Source organism: Catharus ustulatus, chromosome 40 (assembly GCF_009819885.2).
Source record: "Catharus ustulatus isolate bCatUst1 chromosome 40, bCatUst1.pri.v2, whole genome shotgun sequence".
NCBI lineage: Eukaryota > Metazoa > Chordata > Aves > Passeriformes > Turdidae > Catharus > Catharus ustulatus.
In genome coordinates, this window is record NC_046260.1 from 224,164 (window position 1) to 245,809 (window position 21,646).

The following is a 21,646-nucleotide window of genomic DNA, read 5'->3' on the forward strand; positions in this document are numbered from 1 at the left end:
CCATGGGCGGGGCCCGCAGGGGGCGGGGCCAGCAGCGTGGGCGGGGCCCGGGGCGGGGCCAGAGCCAATCCCAGCCCGAGGTTCAGCCCCGCCCCCGGCGCCACCAGGGGGGCGGGGCCACCTCCGGGGGCGTGGCCGAGGCCGACCAGGGGCGGGGTCACCAGCAGGGGGGCGGGGCCGGAGGCCGAGGGGGCGGGGTTTGGCGCGGAAGGGGCGGGGCTCGGTGAGGCCACGCCCCCCTGGGCGGGGCGAGGAGCGGGGAGCAGCAGAACCGCCCGAGGCTCCGCCCTCGGCACCGGCTGCAGCATCCTGGGGGAAAAGGGGCGGGGCTGGGGGCGGGGCCAGGCGGGACACACCCACCAGACACCTGGGACACGCCCTAAAGTCACCTGTGTCCATATATGGGTGTGGTCACCTGGGACACGCCCACCCAGCTCCTGGGACACGCCCACCAATCACCTGTGCCCATATATGGGTGTGGTCACCTGGGACACGCCCACCCAGCTCCTGGGACACGCCCACCAATCACCTGTGCCCTTATATGGGCGTGTGACACCTGGGACACGCCCACCCAGCACCTGGGACACGCCCACCAATCACCTGTGGCCTTATATGGGTGTGGACACCTGGGACACGCCCACCCTTCACTTGGGACACGCCCTGAAATCACCTGTGTCCATATATGGGGCTGTGACACCTGGACACGCCCACCCACCACCTGGGACACGCCCTAAAGTCACCTGTGCCCATATATGGGCGTGTGATACCTGGGGCACGCCCACCCTTCACCTGGGACACGCCCACCATTCACCTGTGCCCTTATATGGGCATGAGATACCTGGGACACGCCCACCAATCACCTGTGCCCTTATATGGGCATGAGATACCTGGGACACGCCCACCAATCACCTGTGCCCTTATATGGGCATGAGATACCTGGGACACGCCCACCAATCACCTGTGTCCATTTATGGGTGTGGTCACCTCAGAATCACACATCAGGTGTGCCCAGGTGTGCCCAGGTGAGCCCAAATCCCTCCCAGGTGTCCCCAGGTGTGTCCCAGCCCCTCCCAGGTGAGTCCCAGGTGTCCCCAACCCCGCCCAGGTGTCCCCAGGTCTGTCCACCCCCTTCCCAGGTGTGTCCAGGTGTACCCAGGTGTGCCTAAACCCCTCCCAGGTGTGCCCTAGCCCCTCCCAGTCCCTCCCAGGTGTGCCCAGGTATCCCCAGGTGTCCCCCGCCCCCCTCCCAGGTGTGCCCAGGTGTCCCCAACCCTGCCCAGGTGTCCCCAGGTCTGTCCACCCCCTTCCCAGGTGTGTCCAGGTGTACCCAGGTGTGCCTAAACCCCTCCCACGTGTGCCCAGGTGTCCCCAGCTCCTCCTAGGTGTTCCAGGTGTCCCCAGGTGTCCCCAAGTGTCCCCAGCCCCTGCCAGATGTGTCCCAGGTGTCCCCAGGTGTGCCCAAACCCCTCCCAGGTGTCCCCAGCTCCTCCCAGGTGTGCCCAGGTGTGCCCAGCTCCTCCCAGGTGTGCCCAGGTGTGCCCAGCCCCTCCCAGGTGTGCCCAGGTGTGCCCAGGTGTGCCCAGGTGCCCCCAGCCCCTCCCAGATGTGCCCAGGTGTCCCCACCCCTCTCCCAGGTGTCCCCAGGTGTGCCCAAACTCCTCCCAAGTGTCCCCAGTCCCTCCCAGGTGTGCCCAGGTGTGTCCCAGGTGTTCCCACCCCCCTCCCAGATGCACCCAGGTGTGCCCAAGCCCCTCCCAGCTGTGCCCAGGTGTGCCCCAGCCCCTCCCAGGTGTGCCCAGGTGTCCCCAGGTGTGCCCAAACCCCCTCCCAGGTGTGCCCAGGTGTGCCCAAGTCCCTCCCAGGTGTGCCCAGGTGTGTCCCAGGTGCCCCCACCCCCCTCCCAGGTGTCCCCAGCCCCTCCCAGGTGTGTCCCAGGTATCCCCAGGTGTCCCTACCCCCCTCCCAGGTGTCCCCAGGTGTCCCCCAGCCCCTCCCAGCCCCTCCCAGGTGTCCCCTCCCCCCCCAAGGTGTGTCCCAGGTGCGCTCACCTGTTGACCTTCATGCGGACGGGCTTTGGCCGCGGGGGCGGGTCGGGGGCGGCGGCCACGTCCTCCACGAGGCGCCGCGAGACCCGGAAGCGCGGCAGGAACCAATCGGCCGCGTAACGGGACAGGTGAGACTCCAGGGACACCAGCTCGAACGGGGACAGGTCCACCTGCTGTAAAATACACCTGGGTGACACCTGGGACACACCTGTGTGACACCTGAGTGACACCTGTGTGAGCTACAGAACACCTGAGTGACACCTGAGTGACACCTGTGTGACATCTGAGTGAGCTACAGCACACCTGAGTGACACCTGAGTGACACCTGAGTGACACCCCAGGGACAGGTGAGACTCCAGGGACACCAGCTCGAACGGGGACAGGTCCACCTGCTGTGAAATATACCTGGGTGACACCTGGGTGACACCTGAGTGACACCTGAGTGAGCTACAGCACACCTGAGTGACACCTGAGTGACACCTGAGTGACCTACAGCACACCTGGATGACACCTGTGTGACACTGTGTGACACCTGTGTGAGCTACAGCACACCTGAGTAACCTACAGCACACCTGTGTGACACCTGATGACACCTGAGTGACACCTGAGTGACACCTGGATGAGCTATAGCACACCTGTGTGACACCTGAGTGACACCTGAGTGAGTTACAGCACACCTGTGACACCTGTGTGACACCTGAGTGACACCTGTGTGACACCTGAGTGACACTTCTGTGAGCTACAGCACACCTGAGTGACACCTGAGTGACACCTGAGTGACACCTGAGTGACACCTGTGTGACACCTGAGTGACACCTGAGAAATCAGGGTGTGTTGTACCTGGAAGGGGTGTGTCCCAGGTGCGTCCCAGGTGTGTGTTACCTGTCCCCAGGTGTGTTACCTGTCCCAGGTGTGTTACCTGTCCCAGGTGTGTGTTACCTGTCCCAGGTGTGTGTTACCTGTCCCAGGTGTGTTACCTGTCCCAGGTGTGTGTTACCTGTCCCAGGTGTGTGTTACCTGTCCCAGGTGTTTGTCACCTGTCCCAGGTGTGTGTTACCTGTCTCAGGTGTATCCCAGGTGTATCCCAGCCCTCCCCAGGTATCTCAGGTGTCTCACCTGGAAGGGGTGTGGCTCCAGGGCCCTCAGCACCAGCGCAGGTGTGCCCAGGCTGAGCCCAGGTGTGTGTTACCTGTCCCCAGGTGTGTGTTACCTGTCCCAGGTGTGTGTTACCTGTCCAGGTGTGTGTTACCTGTCCCAGGTGTATCCCAGGTGTGTGTTACCTGTCCCAGGTGTGTGTTACCTGTCCCAGGTGTATCCCAGGTGTGTGTTACCTGTCCCAGCTGTGTGTTACCTGTCCCAGGTGTGTGTTACCTGTCCCAGGTGTGTGTTACCTGTCCCCAGGTGTGTGTTACCTGTCTCAGGTGTGTGTTACCTGTCCCAGGTGTCTCACCTGGAAGGGGTGTGGCTCCAGGGCCCTCAGCACCAGCGCAGGTGTGCCCAGGCTGAGCCCAGGTGTGTGTTACCTGTCCCCAGGTGTGTATTTACCTGTCCCAGGTGTGTGTTACCTGTCCCCAGGTGTGCATTACCTGTCTCACGTGTGTTACCTGTCCCAGGTGTGTGTTACCTGTCCCAGGTGTGTGTTACCTGTTCCCAGTGTGTGTTACCTGTCCCAGGTGTGTGTTACCTGTCCCAGGTGTGTGTTACCTATCCCCAGTGTGTGTTACCTGTCCCAGGTGTGTGTTACCTGTCCCAGGTGTGTGTTACCTATCCCCAGTGTGTGTTACCTGTCCCAGGTGTGTGTTACCTATCCCCAGTGTGTGTTACCTGTCCCAGGTGTGTGTTACCTGTCCCAGGTGTGTCTCACCTGTCCCAGGTGTGTGTTACCTGTCCCAGGTGTGTCCCAGGTGTGTGTTACCTGTCCCAGGTGTATCCCAGGTGTGTTACCTGTCCCCAGGTGTGTGTTACCTGTCCCAGGTGTGTGTTACCTGTCCCAGGTGCATGCTACCTGTCCCAGGTGTCTCACCTGGAAGGGGTGTGGCTCCAGCGCCCTCAGCACCAGCGCAGGTGTGCCCAGGCTGAGCCCAGGTGTGACGAGCGGCGAGGTGACCGGGCGGGGCTCGAACAGGTCGGGGTGGTTGCACACCTTGCGCAGCTGCATCAGCACGTTGATCACGCTCATGAAGTGACCGCTGGCCAGGGTGGCCTTGGTGCTGCAAAACAGGGGGGGACACACCTGAGCACAGGTGAGATCACCTGGGACTCACCTGAGCTCACCTGGGACTCACCTGAGCTCACCTGGAACTCACCTGAGAAACCTGAGAAATTTTAGGAAATTTCAAAGGGAAATTTTGTGATTTAAGGAGGAAATTTGGGGTTCCAGAGTGGCCTTGGTGCTAAAAATGGGATGGAAAAATCACCTGAGCTCACCTGGACACACCTGGAACTCACCTGAGCTCACCTGGACACACCTGAGCTCACCTGGGACTCACCTGAGCTCACCTGAGAAGTTTGGGAGGGATTTAAGGTGGAAATTTGGGGATTTAAGGTGGAAATTTTGGGTTCCAGGGTGGACTTGGTGCTAAAAATGGGATGGGAAACTCACCTGAGCTCAGGTGAGCTCAGCTGGAACTCACCTGAGCTCACCTGAGAAATTCTGGGAACTTTGGAAGGGATTTAAGGTGGAAATTTGGGGATTTAAGGGGGAAATTTTGGGATTTAAGGAGGAAATTTGGGGTTCCAGAGTGGCCTTGGTGCTGGAAATGGGGTGGGAGACACACCTGAGCTCACCTGGACACACCTGAGCTCACCTGGAACTCACCTGAGCTCACCTGAGAAGTTTGGGAGGGATTTAAGGTGGAAATTTGGGGATTTAAGGAGAAAATTTTGGGATTTAAGGAGGAAATTTGTGGTTCTAGGGTGGCCCTGGGGCTAAAAATGCGATGGAAAAATCACCTGAGCTCACCTGGAACACACCTGAGCTCACCTGAGCTCACCTGAGAAGTTTGGGAGGGATTTAAGGTGGAAATTTTGGGATTTAAGGAGGAAATTTGGGGTTCCAGGGTGACCTTGGTGCTAAAAATGGGATGGAAAAATCACCTGAGCTCACCTGGACACACCTGAGCTCACCTGGTACATACCTGAGCTCACCTGGGAAGTTTGGGAGGGATTTAAGGTGGAAATTTGGGGATTTAAGGCGTAAATTTTGGGATTTAAGGTGGAAATTTGGGGTTCCAGAGTGGCCTTGGGGCTCAAAATGGGATGGAAAAATCACCTGAGCTCACCTGGACACACCTGAGCTCACCTGAGAAGTTTGGGAGGGATTTAAGGTGGAAATTTGGGGATTTAAAGAGAAAATTTGGGGCTCCAAGGCTAAAAATGGGATGGAAAAAATACCTGAGCTCACCTGGACACACCTGAGCTCACCTGAGAAATTTGGGAGGGATTTAAGGTGGAAATTTTGGGATTTACGGTGGAAATTTTGGGGATTTAAGGTGGAAATTTAGAGATTTCAAAGGACTTGGGAAAAAAAATTTGGGATTTTGGGGCTCCCAGGTGTGCCCAGGTGTGCCCAGGTGTGCCCAGGTGTGCCCCCTAACCTGGCCTGGCCCATGACATCATCACAAACCTCAAAGAGGTAAATTTGAGGTGATTTTGGGCAGAATTTGGTGGAATTTGGGCAGAATTTCACAGGAATTTCAGGATTTTGGTTCTCCCAGGTGTGCCCAGGTGTGCCCAGGTGTGCCCAGGTGTGCCCAGGTGTGCCCCCTCACCTGGCCTGGCCCATGAAGTCGTCGTAGAGGAACCTCTGGCGCTTGGACAGGCGGCACCTGAGCACGTGCTCGTACTTCTTGGGCATTTGCTTCTCCACGTCCACCTTGAGGCGGCGCAGCAGGAACGGCCGCAGCACCTGGGACAGGTGAGACAGGGGAGACAGGTGAGACAGGTGAGACACAGGTGAGACACAGGTGAGACAGGTGAGACACAGGTGAGACACAGGTGAGACACAGGTGAGACAGGTGAGACAGGTGGGACACAGGTGAGACAGGTGGGACACAGGTGAGACACAGGTGAGACAGGTGAGACAGGTGAGACACAGGTGAGACACAGGTGGGACAGGTGAGACAGGTGAGACAGGTGAGACACAGGTGAGACACAGGTGAGACACAGGTGGGACAGGTGGGACAGGTGAGACACAGGTGAGACACAGGTGAGACACAGGTGAGACAGGTGAGACACAGGTGTGTGTCACAGTGACCCAGGTGTATCACAAGGCATCCCAGGCTGTCCCAATATGTCTCAGGTGTGTCCCAGGTGTGTCCCAGGTGAGCCCAGGTGTCTCAGGTGTGTGCCAGTGTGACCCAGGTGAGCCCAGGTGTGTCCCACTGTGTCCCAGGTGTGTCCCAAAGCATCCCAAGGTGCCCACGTGTGTCCCAGGTGTATGCCAGGTGTGTCCCAGGTGTGTCCCAAGATGTCCCAGGTGTGTCCCAAAGTGTCTCAGGTGACCCCAGGTGAGCCCAGGTGTGCCCCATGTATGTCCCAGGTATATCCAAAGGTGCCCAGGTGTGTCCCAGGTGAGCCCAGGCGTGTCCCAAGGTGTCTCAGGTGTGTCCCAAAGTGTTCCAGGTGTGTGCCAGTGTGACCCAGGTGAGCACAGGTGTGTCCCAGGTGTGTCCAGGTGAGCCCAGGTGTGTCCCACTGTGTCCCAGGTGTGTCCCAGGTGTCTCAGGTGTGTCCCATTGATACCCAGGGGTGTTACCTCCCCCAGGTGTGTTACCTGTCCCCAGGTGTGCCCAGGTGTGTTACCTTGTGCAGTCTCTTCACCAGGCTCTCGTTGTACTCCTGGCTGCCCTCGATCATCCCCTCAGGTGTGCCCAGGTGTGTCCCAGTGTAACCCAGTGATACCCAGGTGTGCCCAGGTGTCCCCAGGTGTGTCCCATTGATACCCAGGTGTGTTACCTGTCCCCAGGTATCCCCAGGTGTGTTACCTGTCCCCAGGTGCGTTACCTTGTGCAGTCTCTTCACCAAACTGTCGTTGTACTCCTGGCTGCCCTTGATCATCTCCTCAGGTGTGCCCAGGTGTGTCCCAGTGATACCCAGTGATACCCACATGTGTTACCTGTCCCCAGGTGTGTTACCTGTCCCCAGGTGTGCCCAGGTGCGTTACCTTGTGCAGTCTCTTGACCAGGCTCTCGTTGTACTCCTGGCTGCCCTCGATCATCCCGACAGGTGTGCCCAGGTGTGTAACCCAACCATACCCCAGGTGTGTTACCTGTCCCCAGGTGTGCCCAGGTGTGCCCAGGTGTGTTACCTGTCCCCAGGTGTGTTACCTGTGCCCAGGTGCGTTACCTTGTGCAATCTTTTCACCAAACTCTCGTTGTACTCCTGGCTGCCCTCGATCATGCCGGTCAGGGGGTTGTGGAACCACTCGCGGAACTCGCGGTGGGACTGGAACACCCTCGGCATCAGGAAATGCATCAGGGACCAGAGCTCCATCAGCGAGTTCTGCAGCGGCGTGCCCGTCAGCAGCAACCGCCGCTGGCTGTGGGACAGGTGAGATCACACAGGTGAGATCAGACAGGTGAGATCAGACAGGTGAGATCAGACAGGTGAGATACAGGTGAGATCAGACAGGGACAGACAGGTACAGACAGGTACAGACAGGGACAGACAGGGACAGACAGGGACAGACAGGGACAGACAGGGACAGACAGGTGAGATCAGACAGGGACAGACAGGTACAGACAGGTACAGACAGGTGAGATCAGACAGGGACAGACAGGGACAGACAGGTGAGATCAGACAGGTACAGACAGGGACAGACAGGGACAGACAGGTACAGACAGCGACAGACAGGGACAGACAGGTACAGACAGGTGAGACAGGGACAGACAGGGACAGACAGGGACAGACAGGTACAGACAGGTACAGACAGGTACAGACAGGGACAGACAGGTACAGACAGGGACAGACAGGTACAGACAGGTACAGACAGGGACAGACAGGGACAGACAGGTACAGACAGGTACAGACAGGGACAGACAGGGACAGATACAGACAGGTACAGACAGGTACAGACAGGGACAGACAGGTACAGACAGGTACAGACAGGGACAGACAGGGACAGACAGGGACAGACAGGGACAGACAGGTGAGATCAGACAGGTGAGACACAGGTGAGATCAGACAGGTACAGACAGGGACAGACAGGAACAGACAGGGACAGACAGGGACAGACAGGTACAGACAGGGACAGACAGGGACAGACAGGGACAGACAGGGACAGACAGGTACAGACAGGGACAGACAGGGACAGACAGGGACAGACAGGGACAGACAGGTACAGGGACCAGAGCTCCATCAGGGAGTTCTGCAGCGGCGTGCCCGTCAGCAGCAACCGCCGCTGGCTGCAGGTGAGATACAGGTGAGATACAGGTGAGATACAGGTGAGACAGGTGAGATCAGACAGGTACAGACAGGGACAGACAGGGACAGACAGGGACAGACAGGGACAGACAGGGACAGACAGGGACAGACAGGTGAGATCAGACAGGGACAGACAGGGACAGACAGGGACAGACAGGTACAGACAGGGACAGACAGGGACAGACAGGTGAGACAGGTACAGACAGGTACAGACAGGGACAGACAGGGACAGACAGGTACAGACAGGTGAGATCAGACAGGTACAGACAGGGACAGACAGGGACAGACAGGTGAGATCAGACAGGTACAGACAGGTACAGACAGGGACAGACAGGTACAGACAGGGACAGACAGGTACAGACAGGGACAGACAGGGACAGACAGGTACAGACAGGGACAGACAGGGACAGACAGGTGAGACAGGTACAGACAGGTACAGACAGGGACAGACAGGGACAGACAGGGACAGACAGGTACAGACAGGTGAGATCAGACAGGTACAGACAGGGACAGACAGGTACAGACAGGGACAGACAGGTACAGACAGGTACAGACAGGTACAGACAGGGACAGACAGGTACAGACAGGGACAGACAGGTACAGACAGGTACAGACAGGTACAGACAGGGACAGACAGGTACAGACAGGGACAGACAGGGACAGACAGGGACAGACAGGGACAGACAGGTACAGACAGGTGAGATCAGACAGGTACAGACAGGTACAGACAGGGACAGACAGGGACAGACAGGGACAGACAGGGACAGACAGGTGAGATCAGACAGGTACAGACAGTGACAGACAGGGACAGACAGGGACAGACAGGGACAGACAGGTACAGACAGGGACAGACAGGGACAGACAGACAGGTACAGACAGGGACAGACAGGGACAGACAGGTACAGACAGGGACAGACAGGGACAGACAGGGACAGACAGGTACAGACAGGGACAGACAGGGACAGACAGGGACAGACAGGGACAGGCAGGGACAGACAGGGACAGACAGACAGGTACAGACAGGGACAGACAGGGACAGACAGGTGAGATCAGACAGGGACAGACAGGGACAGACAGGTACAGACAGGGACAGACAGGTACAGACAGGGACAGACAGGGACAGACAGGTGAGATCAGACAGGGACAGACAGGGACAGACAGGTACAGACAGGGACAGACAGGGACAGACAGGGACAGACAGGGACAGACAGGTGAGATCAGACAGGTACAGACAGGGACAGACAGGGACAGACAGGTACAGACAGGGACAGACAGGGACAGACAGGTGAGATCAGACAGGTACAGACAGGGACAGACAGGGACAGACAGGTACAGACAGGGACAGACAGGTGAGACAGGGACAGACAGGTACAGACAGGGACAGACAGGGACAGACAGGGACAGACAGGTACAGACAGGGACAGACAGGTGAGACAGGGACAGACAGGTACAGACACGGACAGACAGGGACAGACAGGGACAGACAGGTGAGACAGGTACAGACAGGGACAGACAGGGACAGACAAGGACAGACAGGTACAGACAGGGACAGACAGGGACAGACAGGTACAGACAGGGACAGACAGGTACAGACAGGGACAGACAGGGACAGACAGGGACAGACAGGGACAGATACAGACAGGTACAGACAGGTACAGACAGGGACAGACAGGAACAGACAGGTACAGACAGGGACAGACAGGTGAGATCAGACAGGTGAGACACAGGTGAGATCAGACAGGTACAGACAGGGACAGACAGGAACAGACAGGGACAGACAGGGACAGACAGGTACAGACAGGGACAGACAGGGACAGACAGGGACAGACAGGGACAGACAGGTACAGACAGGGACAGACAGGTGAGATCAGACAGGTACAGACAGGTACAGACAGGGACAGACAGGGACAGACAGGGACAGACAGGTACAGACAGGGACAGACAGGGACAGACAGCGACAGACAGGTACAGACAGGTACAGACAGGGACAGACAGGTGAGATCAGACAGGTACAGACAGGTACAGACAGGGACAGACAGGGACAGACAGGTACAGACAGGGACAGACAGGTACAGACAGGTACAGACAGGTACAGACAGGGACAGACAGGTGAGATCAGACAGGTACAGACAGGTACAGACAGGGACAGACAGGGACAGACAGGGACAGACAGGGACAGACAGCGACAGACAGGTACAGACAGGTACAGACAGGGACAGACAGGTACAGACAGGTACAGACAGGGACAGACAGGGACAGACAGGGACAGACAGGGACAGACAGGGACAGACAGGTGAGATCAGACAGGTACAGACAGGGACAGACAGGTGAGATCAGACAGGGACAGACAGGGACAGACAGGTACAGACAGGTACAGACAGGGACAGACAGGCACAGACAGGACAGACAGGGACAGACAGGTACAGACAGGGACAGACAGGCACAGACAGGGACAGACAGGTACAGACAGGGACAGACAGGTACAGACAGGTACAGACAGGAACAGACAGGTACAGACAGGTGAGACAGGGACAGACAGGGACAGACAGGTACAGACAGGGACAGACAGGTACAGACAGGGACAGACAGGGACAGACAGGGACAGACAGGTACAGACAGGGACAGACAGGGACAGACAGGGACAGACAGGGACAGACAGGGACAGACAGGTGAGATCAGACAGGTACAGACAGGGACAGACAGGGACAGACAGGTACAGACAGGTGAGATCAGACAGGTACAGACAGGTGAGATCAGACAGGTACAGACAGGTACAGACATGTACAGACAGGGAGAGACAGGTGAGATCAGACAGGTACAGACAGGGACAGACAGGGACAGACAGGGACAGACAGGGACAGACAGGGACAGACAGGGACAGACAGGGACAGACAGGGACAGACAGGGACAGACAGGGACAGACATGTACAGACAGGTGAGATCAGACAGGTGAGATCAGACAGGGACAGACAGGGACAGACAGGGACAGACAGGGACAGACAGGGACAGACAGGTACAGACAGGTACAGACAGGGACAGACAGGTGAGATCAGACAGGTACAGACAGGTACAGACAGGGACAGACAGGGACAGACAGGTACAGACAGGGACAGACAGGGACAGACAGGTACAGACAGGGACAGACAGGTACAGACAGGCACAGACAGGGACAGACAGGGACAGACAGGGACAGACAGGGACAGACAGGTACAGACAGGTACAGACAGGGACAGACAGGTACAGACAGGTGAGATCAGACAGGGACAGACAGGGACAGACAAGGACAGACAGGGACAGACAGGGACAGACAGGGACAGACAAGGACAGACAGGGACAGACAGGGACAGACAGGTACAGACAGGGACAGACAGGGACAGACAGGGACAGACAGGGACAGACAGGGACAGACAGGTGAGACAGGGACAGACAGGTGAGATCAGACAGGGACAGACAGGTACAGACAGGGACAGACAGGGACAGACAGGTACAGACAGGGACAGACAGGGACAGACAGGGACAGACAGGTGAGATCAGACAGGGACAGACAGGGACAGACAAGTGAGCACAGGTGAGGACAGAGCACGACAGGTGAGAACAGCTGAGAAAAAAAACCAGGACAGGTGAGCACACACCAGGACAGGTGAGCACAGGTGAGGGAACACCAGGACAGGTGAGCACACACCAGGACAGGTGAGAACAGGTGAGCACACACCAGGACAGGTGAGCACAGGTGAGGGAACACCCCCAGCACCAGCACAGCTCCACCAGTGAGTTCTGCACAGGATCCAGCTCAGGTGAGCCCCTCACCTGCCCAGGTGTGCCCCAGGTGCACCTGAGCTGTGCCCAGGTGTGCCCAGGTGTGCCCAGGTGTGCCCCAGGTGTGTTCTATGTCTATCTACACAGGCGTATCCCAGGTGTGTCTAAGCTATACCCAGGTGTATACCACGTAACCCAGGTGTATCCCAGGTGTATCCCAGGTGTATCTCAGGTGTGCCCAGGTGTGCCCAGGTGCACCCAGGTGTGCCCAGATGTACCCCAGGTACCCCAGGTGTGCCCAGGTGTGCCTCAGGTGTGCACAGGTGTATCCCAGGTGCATCCAGGTGTGCCTCAGGTGCATCCCAGCTATCACAGGTGTACTCCAAGTGTATCACAGGTGTACCCAGGTGTACCCAGGTGTGCACAGGTGTATGTCAGGTGTGCCCAGGTGTACCCAGGTATATCCCAAATACACTCAGGTGTACCCAGGTGTATCTCAGGTGTATCCCAGCTATCTCAGGTGTACCCAGCTGCACCCAGGTGCGCCCAGGTGTATCCCAGGTGTACCCAGGTGTATCCCAGGTGTATCCCAGCTATCTCAGGTGTACCCAGGTGTACCCAGGTGCGCCCAGGTATACTCAGGTGTACCCCAGGTGTATCCCAGCTATCTCAGGTGTATCCCAGGTGCACCCAGGTGTGCCCAGGTGTGCCCAGCTGCACCCAGGTGCACCCAGGTGTCCCCTCACCTGTTGAAGTTGAGCAGGGACTGCCAGCGCTGGGATTTGAAGTTTTTGATGTTCTGGGCCTCGTCCAGGATCAGGTACTTCCAGTTCTTGCGGCGGAAGGCCTGGTGGTCCTGGAGCACCAGCTTGTACGAGGTGATGCACACGTGGAACGCGTTGGGCTTGGTCCAGCCCTGCAGGTGACACAGGTGAGACAGGTGAGGGACAGGTGAGACAGGTGAGACACAGGTGAGACAGGTGAGACACAGGTGAGACACAGGTGAGACACAGGTGAGACAGGTGAGACACAGGTGAGACACAGGTGAGACACAAGTGAGACACAGGTGAGACAGGTGAGACAAAAATTCCCCAAAATTTGGTCCTAAAATGTCCCAGGTGTATTCCAGGTCCCCCCAGCTCCCCCCAGGTGTGCCCAGGTGCCCCCAGGTGTCCCCAGGTGTGTCCCCAGGTGCCCCAGGTGAGCTCACCTGTCTCTTGAGGCGCCGCTCCTTCTGTGCCCCGTAGTAGGTGAGGATTTTGAAGCTGGGGCACCAACGCTTGAGCTCCATCTCCCAATTCAGCATCACCGAGGTGGGCACGATGATCAGGTGAGGGCCCCAGCTACCTGTGCACAGGTGAGACACCTGGAGTCAGCTCAGGTGAGGGCACAGCTACCTGTGCACAGGTGAGGGACAGGTGAGCCCATAAACCACCAGAAATGAGGCTCAGGTGAGTCCCAAACCAGCACAGGTGAGTCCCAAGGGGTCCCAGGTGAGGGCCCCAGCTACCTGTGCACAGGTGAGACACCTGCACTGAGTTCAGGTGAGCCCAAAAACCCCAAAAATTGAGCTCAGGTGAGTCCCAAACCAGCACAGGTGAGTCCCAAATGAGCACAGGTGAGTCCCAAAGGAGCTCAGGTGAGTCCCAAGATGCCCAGGTGAGGGCCCCAGCTACCTGTGCACAGGTGAGACACCTGCAGTGAGCTCAGGTGAGGGCCCAGCTACCTGTGCACAGGTGAGACACCTGCACTGAGCTCAGGTGAGGGCCCCAGCTACCTGTGCACAGGTGAGACACCTGCACTGAGCTCAGGTGAGGGCCCCAGCTACCTGTGCACAGGTGAGACACCTGCACTGAGCTCAGGTGAGCCCAAAAATACCAAAAATATGGCTCAGGTGACCCCAAAAATGGGATCAGGTGAGTCCCAAATGAGCACAGGTGAGTCCCAAAGGAGCTCAGGTGAGTCCCAAGATGCCCAGGTGAGGGCCCCAGCACCTGTGCACAGGTGAGACACCTGCACTGAGCTCAGGTGAGGGCCCCAGCTACCTGTGCACAGGTGAGGGACAGGTGAGCCCATAAACCCCCAGAAATGGGGCTCAGGTGAGGCCCAAACCAGCACAGGTGAGTACCAAGGGGTCCCAGGTGAGTTCTAAAGGAGCTCAGGTGAGGCCCAGGTGCTCAGGTGAGGCCCCAGCTACCTGTGCACAGGTGAGACACCTGCAGTGAGCTCAGGTGAGCCCAAAAACCCCAGAAATGGGGCTCAGGTGAGTCCAGGGGACCCCACACCTGCTCAGGTGGGACTTTAAAACTTGACTCAGGTGTGCAAAGGTGTATCCCAGGTGTGCCCAGGTGTATCTCAGGTGTATTTCCTCTGTCTCAGATGTACCTCAGGTGTGTGTCATCACTTCCAGGTGTGTGTTATCACTCTCAGGTGTGTGTTATCACTCTCAGGTGTGTGTTATCACTCTCAGGTGTATCTCAGGTGTGTGTTATCACTCCCAGGTGTGTGTTATCACTCTCAGGTGTATCCCAGGTGTGTCCAGGTGTATGCTGTGTAACTCAGGTGTGTGTTATCACTCCCAGGTGTACTCAGGTGTAACTCAGGTGTCTGTTATCACTCTCAGGTGTGTGTTATCACTCTCAGGTGTGTGTTGTCAGTCTCAGGTGTGTGTTGTCATTCTCAGGTGTGTGTCACCACTCTCAGGTGTGTGTTATCACTGTCAGGTGTGTGTTATCACTCTCAGGTGTGTGTTATCACTGTCAGGTGTGTGTTATCACTCTCAGGTGTATCTCAGGTGTGTGTTATCACTCTCAGGTGTATCTCAGGTGTGTGTTATCACTCTCAGGTGAGTGTTGTCATTCCCAGGTGTGTATTATCACTCCCAGGTGTGTGTTATCACTCTCAGGTGTGTGTTATCACTCCCAGGTGTGTGTTATCACTCTCAGGTGTGTGTTGTCACTCCCAGGTGTGTGTTATCACTCCCAGTTGTGTGTTATCACTCTCAGGTGTCTCTCAGGTGTGTGTTATCACTCTCAGGTGTGTGTTATCACTCCCAGGTGTGCCCAGGTGTGCCCAGGTGTATCTCCGGTGTGCCCAAGTGTATCCCAGGTGTGCCCAGGTGTACCTTTCTCGCAGGCCAGGTGAGCCAGTAGGGATATGGTCTGGATGGTCTTGCCCAGCCCCATCCCAGGTGTGTCTCAGGTGTGTCCCATGTATCTCAGGTGTATCCCAGGTGTCTGTTATCACTCTCAGGTGTGCCCAGGTGTGCCCAGGTGTACCTTTCTCGCAGGCCAGGTGAGCCAGCAGGGATATGGTCTGGATGGTCTTGCCCAGCCCCATCCCAGGTGTGTCCCACGTATCTCAGGTGTATCCCAGGTGTGTGTTATCACTCCCAGGTATCTGTTATCACTCCCAGGTGTATCCCAGGTGTGCCCAGGTGTACCTTTCTCGCAGGCCAGGTGAGCCAGCAGGGATATTGTTTGGATGGTCTTGCCCAGCCCCATCCCAGGTGTGTGCTGTGTAACTCAGGTGTATCTCAGGTGTGTGTTATCACTCCCAGGTGTGTGTTATCACTCTCAGGTGTGTGTTATCACTCCCAGTTGCCTGTTATCACTCTCAGGTGTGTGTTATCACTCTCAGGTGTGTGTCATCACTCCCAGGTGTGTGTTATCACTCCCAGGTGTGTGTTACCACTCCCAGGTGTGTGTTATCACTCCCAGGTGTGCGTTATCACTCTCAGGTGTGTGTTGTCACTCTCAGGTGTGTGTTATCACTCCCAGGTTTGTGTTATCACTCTCAGGTGTGTGTTATCACTCCCAGGTGTGTGTTATCACTCCCAGCTGTACCCAGGTGTACCCAGGTGTGTCCCAGGTGTACCTTTCTCGCAGGCCAGGTGAGCCAGCAGGGATATGGTCTGGATGGTCTTGCCCAGCCCCATACCAGGTGTGTGCTGTGTAACTCAGGTGTGTCCCATGTATCTCAGGTGTATCTCAGGTGTGTGTTATCACTCCCAGGTGTATCCCAGGTGTGTCCCAGGTGTACCTTTCTCGCAGGCCAGGTGAGCCAGCAGGGAGATGGTCTGGATGGTTTTGCCCAGCCCCATCCCAGGTGTATCCCATGTATCTCAGGTGTATCTCAGGTGTATCTCAGGTGTATGTTATCACTCCCAGGTGTGTCCCAGGTGTACCTTTCTCGCAGGCCAGGTGAGCCAGCAGTGATATTGTTTGGATGGTTTTGCCCAGCCCCATCTCGTCGGCCAGGATCCCGTTGAGTTTCTTCTCGTACATGGTCACCAGCCAGTCCAGCCCGATGTGCTGGTACTCGCGGAGCGTGCCCCGCAGCAGGTGCGGGATGGGCGTCTTCACCTGGGCACGGGAGATACAGGTACAGGAGAGACAGGTGAGATACACACAGGTGAGACAGGTGAGATCAGACAGGTGAGACAGGTGAGATCAGACAGGTGAGACAGGTGAGACACAGGTGAGACACAGGTGAGACAGGTGAGACACAGGTGAGACACAGGTGAGACAGGTGAGACACAGGTGAGACACAGGTGAGACACAGGTGAGATACAGGTGAGATACAGGTGAGACAGGTGAGACAGGTGAGACACAGGTGAGACACAGGTGAGATACAGGTGAGACAGGTGAGACAGGTGAGACACAGGTGAGACACAGGTGAGACAGGTGAGTCACAGGTCAATCAGTCACAGGTGAGTCACAGATGAGTCACAAATGCACCACAGGTGTATCCAGGTGTACCCCAGGTATCCCCAGGTGCCCCCAGATGTATCCTAGGTGTATCACAGGTGTCCCCACATGTATCTAACATGTCCCCAGGTGTACCCAGGTGTACCCAGGTGTATCACAGGTGTACCCAGGTGTATCTAACATGTCCCCCAGGTGTATCACAGGTGTACCTGACCTGTCCCTTGGTGTGTCCCAGGTGTACCCAGGTGTATCTAACATGTCCCCAGTTGTCCCCAGGCGTATCTGACCTGTCCCCAGGTGTACCCCAGGTGTGCCCAGTTGCCCCCAGGTGTCCCCAGGTGTATCTCAGGTCCCCCCAGGTGTATCCCAGGTATCCCCAGGTGTGCCCAGGTGAGCTCACCTGTGTCGTGGCCAGCGTGTACCCCTTGGGCTGGAGGCTGTGACCCTGCTCAGGTGTATCCCACATGTCCCCAGGTGCCCCCAGGTGTGCCCAGGTGCCCCCAGGTATCCCCAGGTATCCCCAGGTGTGCCCAGGTGTGCACAGGTGTGCCCAGGTATACCCAGGTGTCCCCAGGTGTGCCCAGGTGTATCCCAGGTATCCCCAGGTGTATCTAACATGTCCCCAGGTGTGTTACCTGTGTTGTTGCCAGCGTGTACCCCTTGGGCTGGAGGCTGTGACTCTGCCCAGGTGTGCCCAGGTGTATCTGACCTGCCCCCAGGTATCCCCAGGTGTATCCCAGGTACAGTAGTTTCACGAATACAAGCCGCACGGATTATAAGCCGCACCCCCGGTGCCTCGACAATGTTGCTGTCTTTGTCAATAGATAAGCCGCACCCCGAATATTAGCCGCACTTTCGTTCGTCGCGAGAATCCGTGCGCAGCTTTCACAAATTGGCCAATTAGTAACAGGATCGCGGCATAGCGGGCTTTACTGGCTCGGGGCGGGGCCAGGAAGGCTCGGCCCGCTCATGGTTGCCGACGGGGCCGGGTGGCCCAGCTCAGCGCCACGGCTCGGCGGGGCTGGCCGGGTGGTGCTGCCGCCACCGCCGGGCTCGCTGGCCCCCCTCTCCCGTCAGCACCGCCCCGCTGCCGCGTTCGCTCACCCGGCTGGCAGGGCTGCCGCCGCCGGGCTCGCCGTCCGCCCCGCTGCCGCTTTCGCTCGCCCCGCGCCGCGCCTCGCGAGCGCCGCGCCCGCCCCGCGCCGCGCCCGCCCCGCGGCGCTTTCGCGGCTCGCGGTTCGCGGCTCGCGGCTCGCGGTTCGCGGCTCGCGGTTCGCGGCTCGCGGCGGCGCTTTCGCGGCTCGCGGCGGCGCTTTCGCGGCTCGCGGTTCGCGGCTCGCGGTTCGCGGTTCGCGGTTCGCGGCTCGCGGCTCGCGGCTCGCGGTTCGCGGCTCGCGGCGGCGCTTTCGCGAGCGGCGGCGCTTTCGCTCGCCCCGCCGGCAGGGCTGCCGCCGCCGCCACCAGGCTCGCCGGCCGCCCCCTCCCGTCTGCACCGCCGCCGCGTTTCCTCGCCCTGGCCGGCACTGCAGGCCCCCGCACCGCCGGGCTCCCCCACGCTGCTGGCCCCGATTCTGCTGGGCTTCCCCCGCTGCCAGGCAGCCCCACCCGTCGGCCTTCCTGCTTCTGCCATGCTCCCCTGCACTGCTAGCCCCAGTTCTCCCGGGCTCCCCCGCCATGCTGGCTCAGGCTCTGCCGCCCTCCCTGCCCCGCCCTGCTGGCTCAGGCTCTGCCGCCCGCCCCCCACACTGCTGGCCCCGCCTCTGCCAGGCTTTCCCACCTCTGCCGGGGCCGGCCGGGCTCCAGCTTGGCTTGGGGCTGCCGCGGGCTCTCACTTCCGTGTTGGCAGCTTTTAGAATTTTGTTAATAGATTAGCCGCCCCGGAATATTGGCCGCACTTGCGGGTTTCCACCAAAATTTTGGTCAAATTGGTGCGGCTTGTATTCGTGAAATTACTGTATATCCCAGCTGTCCCCAGCTGTCCCCAGGTGTATCCCAGGTGTCCCCAGGTGTATCCCAGGTGTACCCAGGTGTATCTAACATGTCCCCAGCTGTGCCCAGGTGGGCCCAAGTGTGCCCAGGTGTCCCCAGCTGTCCCCAGGTGTATCCCAGGTGTATCTGACCTGTCCCCAGCTGTCCCCAGGTGTGCCCAGGTGTATCTCAGGTGTCCCCAGGTGTCCCCAGGTGAGCTCACCTGTGTCGTGGCCAGCGTGTACCCCTTGGGCTGGAGGCTGTGACCCTGCCCAGGTGTGCCCAGGTGTGCCCAGGTGTATCTAACATGTCCCCAGGTATCCCCAGGTGAGCTCACCTGTGTCGTGGCCAGCATGTACCCCTTGGGCTGGAGGCTGTGACCCTGACCAGGTGTATCCCAGGTGTCCCCAGGTGTGCTCAGCTGTCCCCAGGTGTATCTCAGGTATCCCCAGGTGTGCCCAGGTGAGCTCACCTGTGTCGTGGCCAGCATGTACCCCTTGGGCTGGAGGCTGTGACCCTGCTCAGGTGTATCCCACACGTCCCCAGCTGTCCCCACCTGTATCTGACCTGTCCCCAGGTGTATCCCAGGTGCACCCAGGTGTATCTAACATGCCCTCAGGTGTGCCCAGGTGCGTTACCTGCGTCGTGGCCAGCGTGTACCCCTTGGGCTGCAGGCTCTCCGCGGCCGCCGCGATGTCGCTGATCTCCTTCTTGGGGGCGGGGCCCGCGGGCGCGGCCGGGGCGGGGCTCACCTGGGCGGGCGCGGCGGGCGGGGCCGAGCCCCCTCCGGGCTCACCTGGCGCCCCTCCCCCGCCCTCCTGCCCCTCCCCCTCCTCCTCCTCGTCCTCGTCGTCGGCCTCGTCGTCGTCGTCGTCCTCGTCGTCGTCGCTGTCGTCGTCGTCGTCCTCCTCCTCCTCCGAGTCGCCGCCAGGTGAGTCTGGGGACGGACAGGTGAGGTCAGGGAGGGGTGGGGGGGGAGATGGGTGCACCTGGACAGGTGTAGAGCACATCTGGGCACACCTGGGCAGGTGTATGGCACACCTGGAGGTTCTATAGCACACCTGGGCAGGTGTACAGCACACCTGTGGGGTTTATAGCACACCTGGACAGGTGCACAGCACACCTGAGCACACCTGGAGAGGTGTTGGGGCACCTGGGTACACCTGCAGAGACACACCCACACCTGTTCACACCTGCACAGGTAACACACACACACACCTGTTCCCAGGTGTCTCACCTGAGCGGGGTTTAGAGCACACCTGCACAGGTAACACACACACACCTGTACAGGTAACACACACACACACACCTGTACAGGTAACACACACACACACACACACACACACACACACCTGTACAGGTGTCTCACCTGAGTGGGGTTTAGAGCACACCTGCCCAGGTAACACACAGGTAACACACACACCTGTACAGGTAACACACACACCTGTGCCAGGTGTCTCACCTGAGCGGGGTTTAGAGCACACCTGTACAGGTAACACACACCTGTTCACACCTGTACAGGTGTCTCACCTGAGCGGGTGCTGCTGGCGGCGGGGGCGGAGTCGCAGTCGGAGTCGGTGAAGGCGCCGCGGTAACGCTGGAGCAGCTCCTCCATGGGCAGCGCACCTGGAACACACCTGGGATCACCTGGGGACACCTGAATATACCTGGGGAACAGCTGGGGACACCTGGGGAACACCTGAACACAACTGGGTCACACCTGGGGAACACCTAAACACACCTGGGATCACCTGGGGGCACCTGAACACACCTGGGTCACACCTGGGGGACACCTGAACACAACTGGGTCACAACTGGGGGCACCTGGGGAACACCTGAGATCACCTGGGGCACCTGAACACACCTGGGGAACACCTGGACGACACCTGGGTCACACCTGGGGGCATCTAGAGAACACCTGGGGACACCTCAGTGCACCTGGGACACACCAGAGATACAGCTGTGCTACCTGGGGAACACCTGGGGAACCGCTGGGACACACCTGACAATCACCTGGGTTACCTGGGGAGCACCTAGAACACAACTGAGACACATCTGGGGAACACTTGAGCACACCTGAGCTACCTGGGGGCACCTGAACACACCTGGGTCACACCTGGGGGTACCTGGGGACACCTGGGGAACAGCTGGGACACACCTGGGGGCACCTGGGGGTACCTGAACACACCTGGGGAACACCTGGGTCACACCTGAGACACAGCTGGGAGCACCTGAGGAATACCTGAACACACCTGGGTTACCTGTGACACACCTGTGACACACCTGTGACACACCTGGGGGCACCTGGGGATACCTGAACACACCTGGGGAACACCTGGGGGTACCTGAATGCAGCTGGGGGCACCTGAGCACACCTGGGGCCATCTGGAGAACACCTGGACACACCTGGGGAACACCTGGGGGCACCTGGGTCACACCTGAGAACACCTGGGGACACCTGGGCTGCATTTTGGGGTAAATTTTGGGTTAAATTTTGGATATTTTGGGTTTTTTTACCTTCCCTGGCCAGCTCATCCAGCTCCTGCTGATGATTCTGGGATGGATTTTAGGGTGAATTTGAGATATTTTGGGATTTTTTGGGGTAAATTTTGGGTTATTTTGGGGGATTTTGGAATTTTTTTGGTGATTTTGGGGTGAATTTGGGATTTTTTGCGGTAATTTTGGGGTAAATTTGGTTTTTTTTGTCTCACTCTCCTTGGCCAGTTCATCCAACTCCTGTTGATG

General features: G+C 58.4%; 1 protein-coding gene across 1 annotated transcript in view; it reads right to left on the reverse strand.

Annotated features, from left to right (window-relative positions):
- The window catches only part of LOC117010225 (Snf2 related CREBBP activator protein), a 74,801-nt gene that overhangs the window by 38,820 nt on the left and 14,335 nt on the right, over nucleotides 1–21,646 (reverse strand). The window contains exons 8-17 of the mRNA XM_033084517.1: nucleotides 20,432–20,527; nucleotides 19,540–19,838; nucleotides 16,411–16,588; nucleotides 13,435–13,571; nucleotides 12,971–13,140; nucleotides 7,392–7,584; nucleotides 5,816–5,952; nucleotides 4,069–4,255; nucleotides 2,049–2,218; nucleotides 2–309 (exon numbers count right to left, since the gene is read on the reverse strand). Of these exons, the coding sequence (XP_032940408.1) occupies nucleotides 2–309; nucleotides 2,049–2,218; nucleotides 4,069–4,255; nucleotides 5,816–5,952; nucleotides 7,392–7,584; nucleotides 12,971–13,140; nucleotides 13,435–13,571; nucleotides 16,411–16,588; nucleotides 19,540–19,838; nucleotides 20,432–20,527 (1,875 nt within the window). The remainder of the gene's footprint in view (nucleotide 1; nucleotides 310–2,048; nucleotides 2,219–4,068; nucleotides 4,256–5,815; nucleotides 5,953–7,391; nucleotides 7,585–12,970; nucleotides 13,141–13,434; nucleotides 13,572–16,410; nucleotides 16,589–19,539; nucleotides 19,839–20,431; nucleotides 20,528–21,646) is intronic.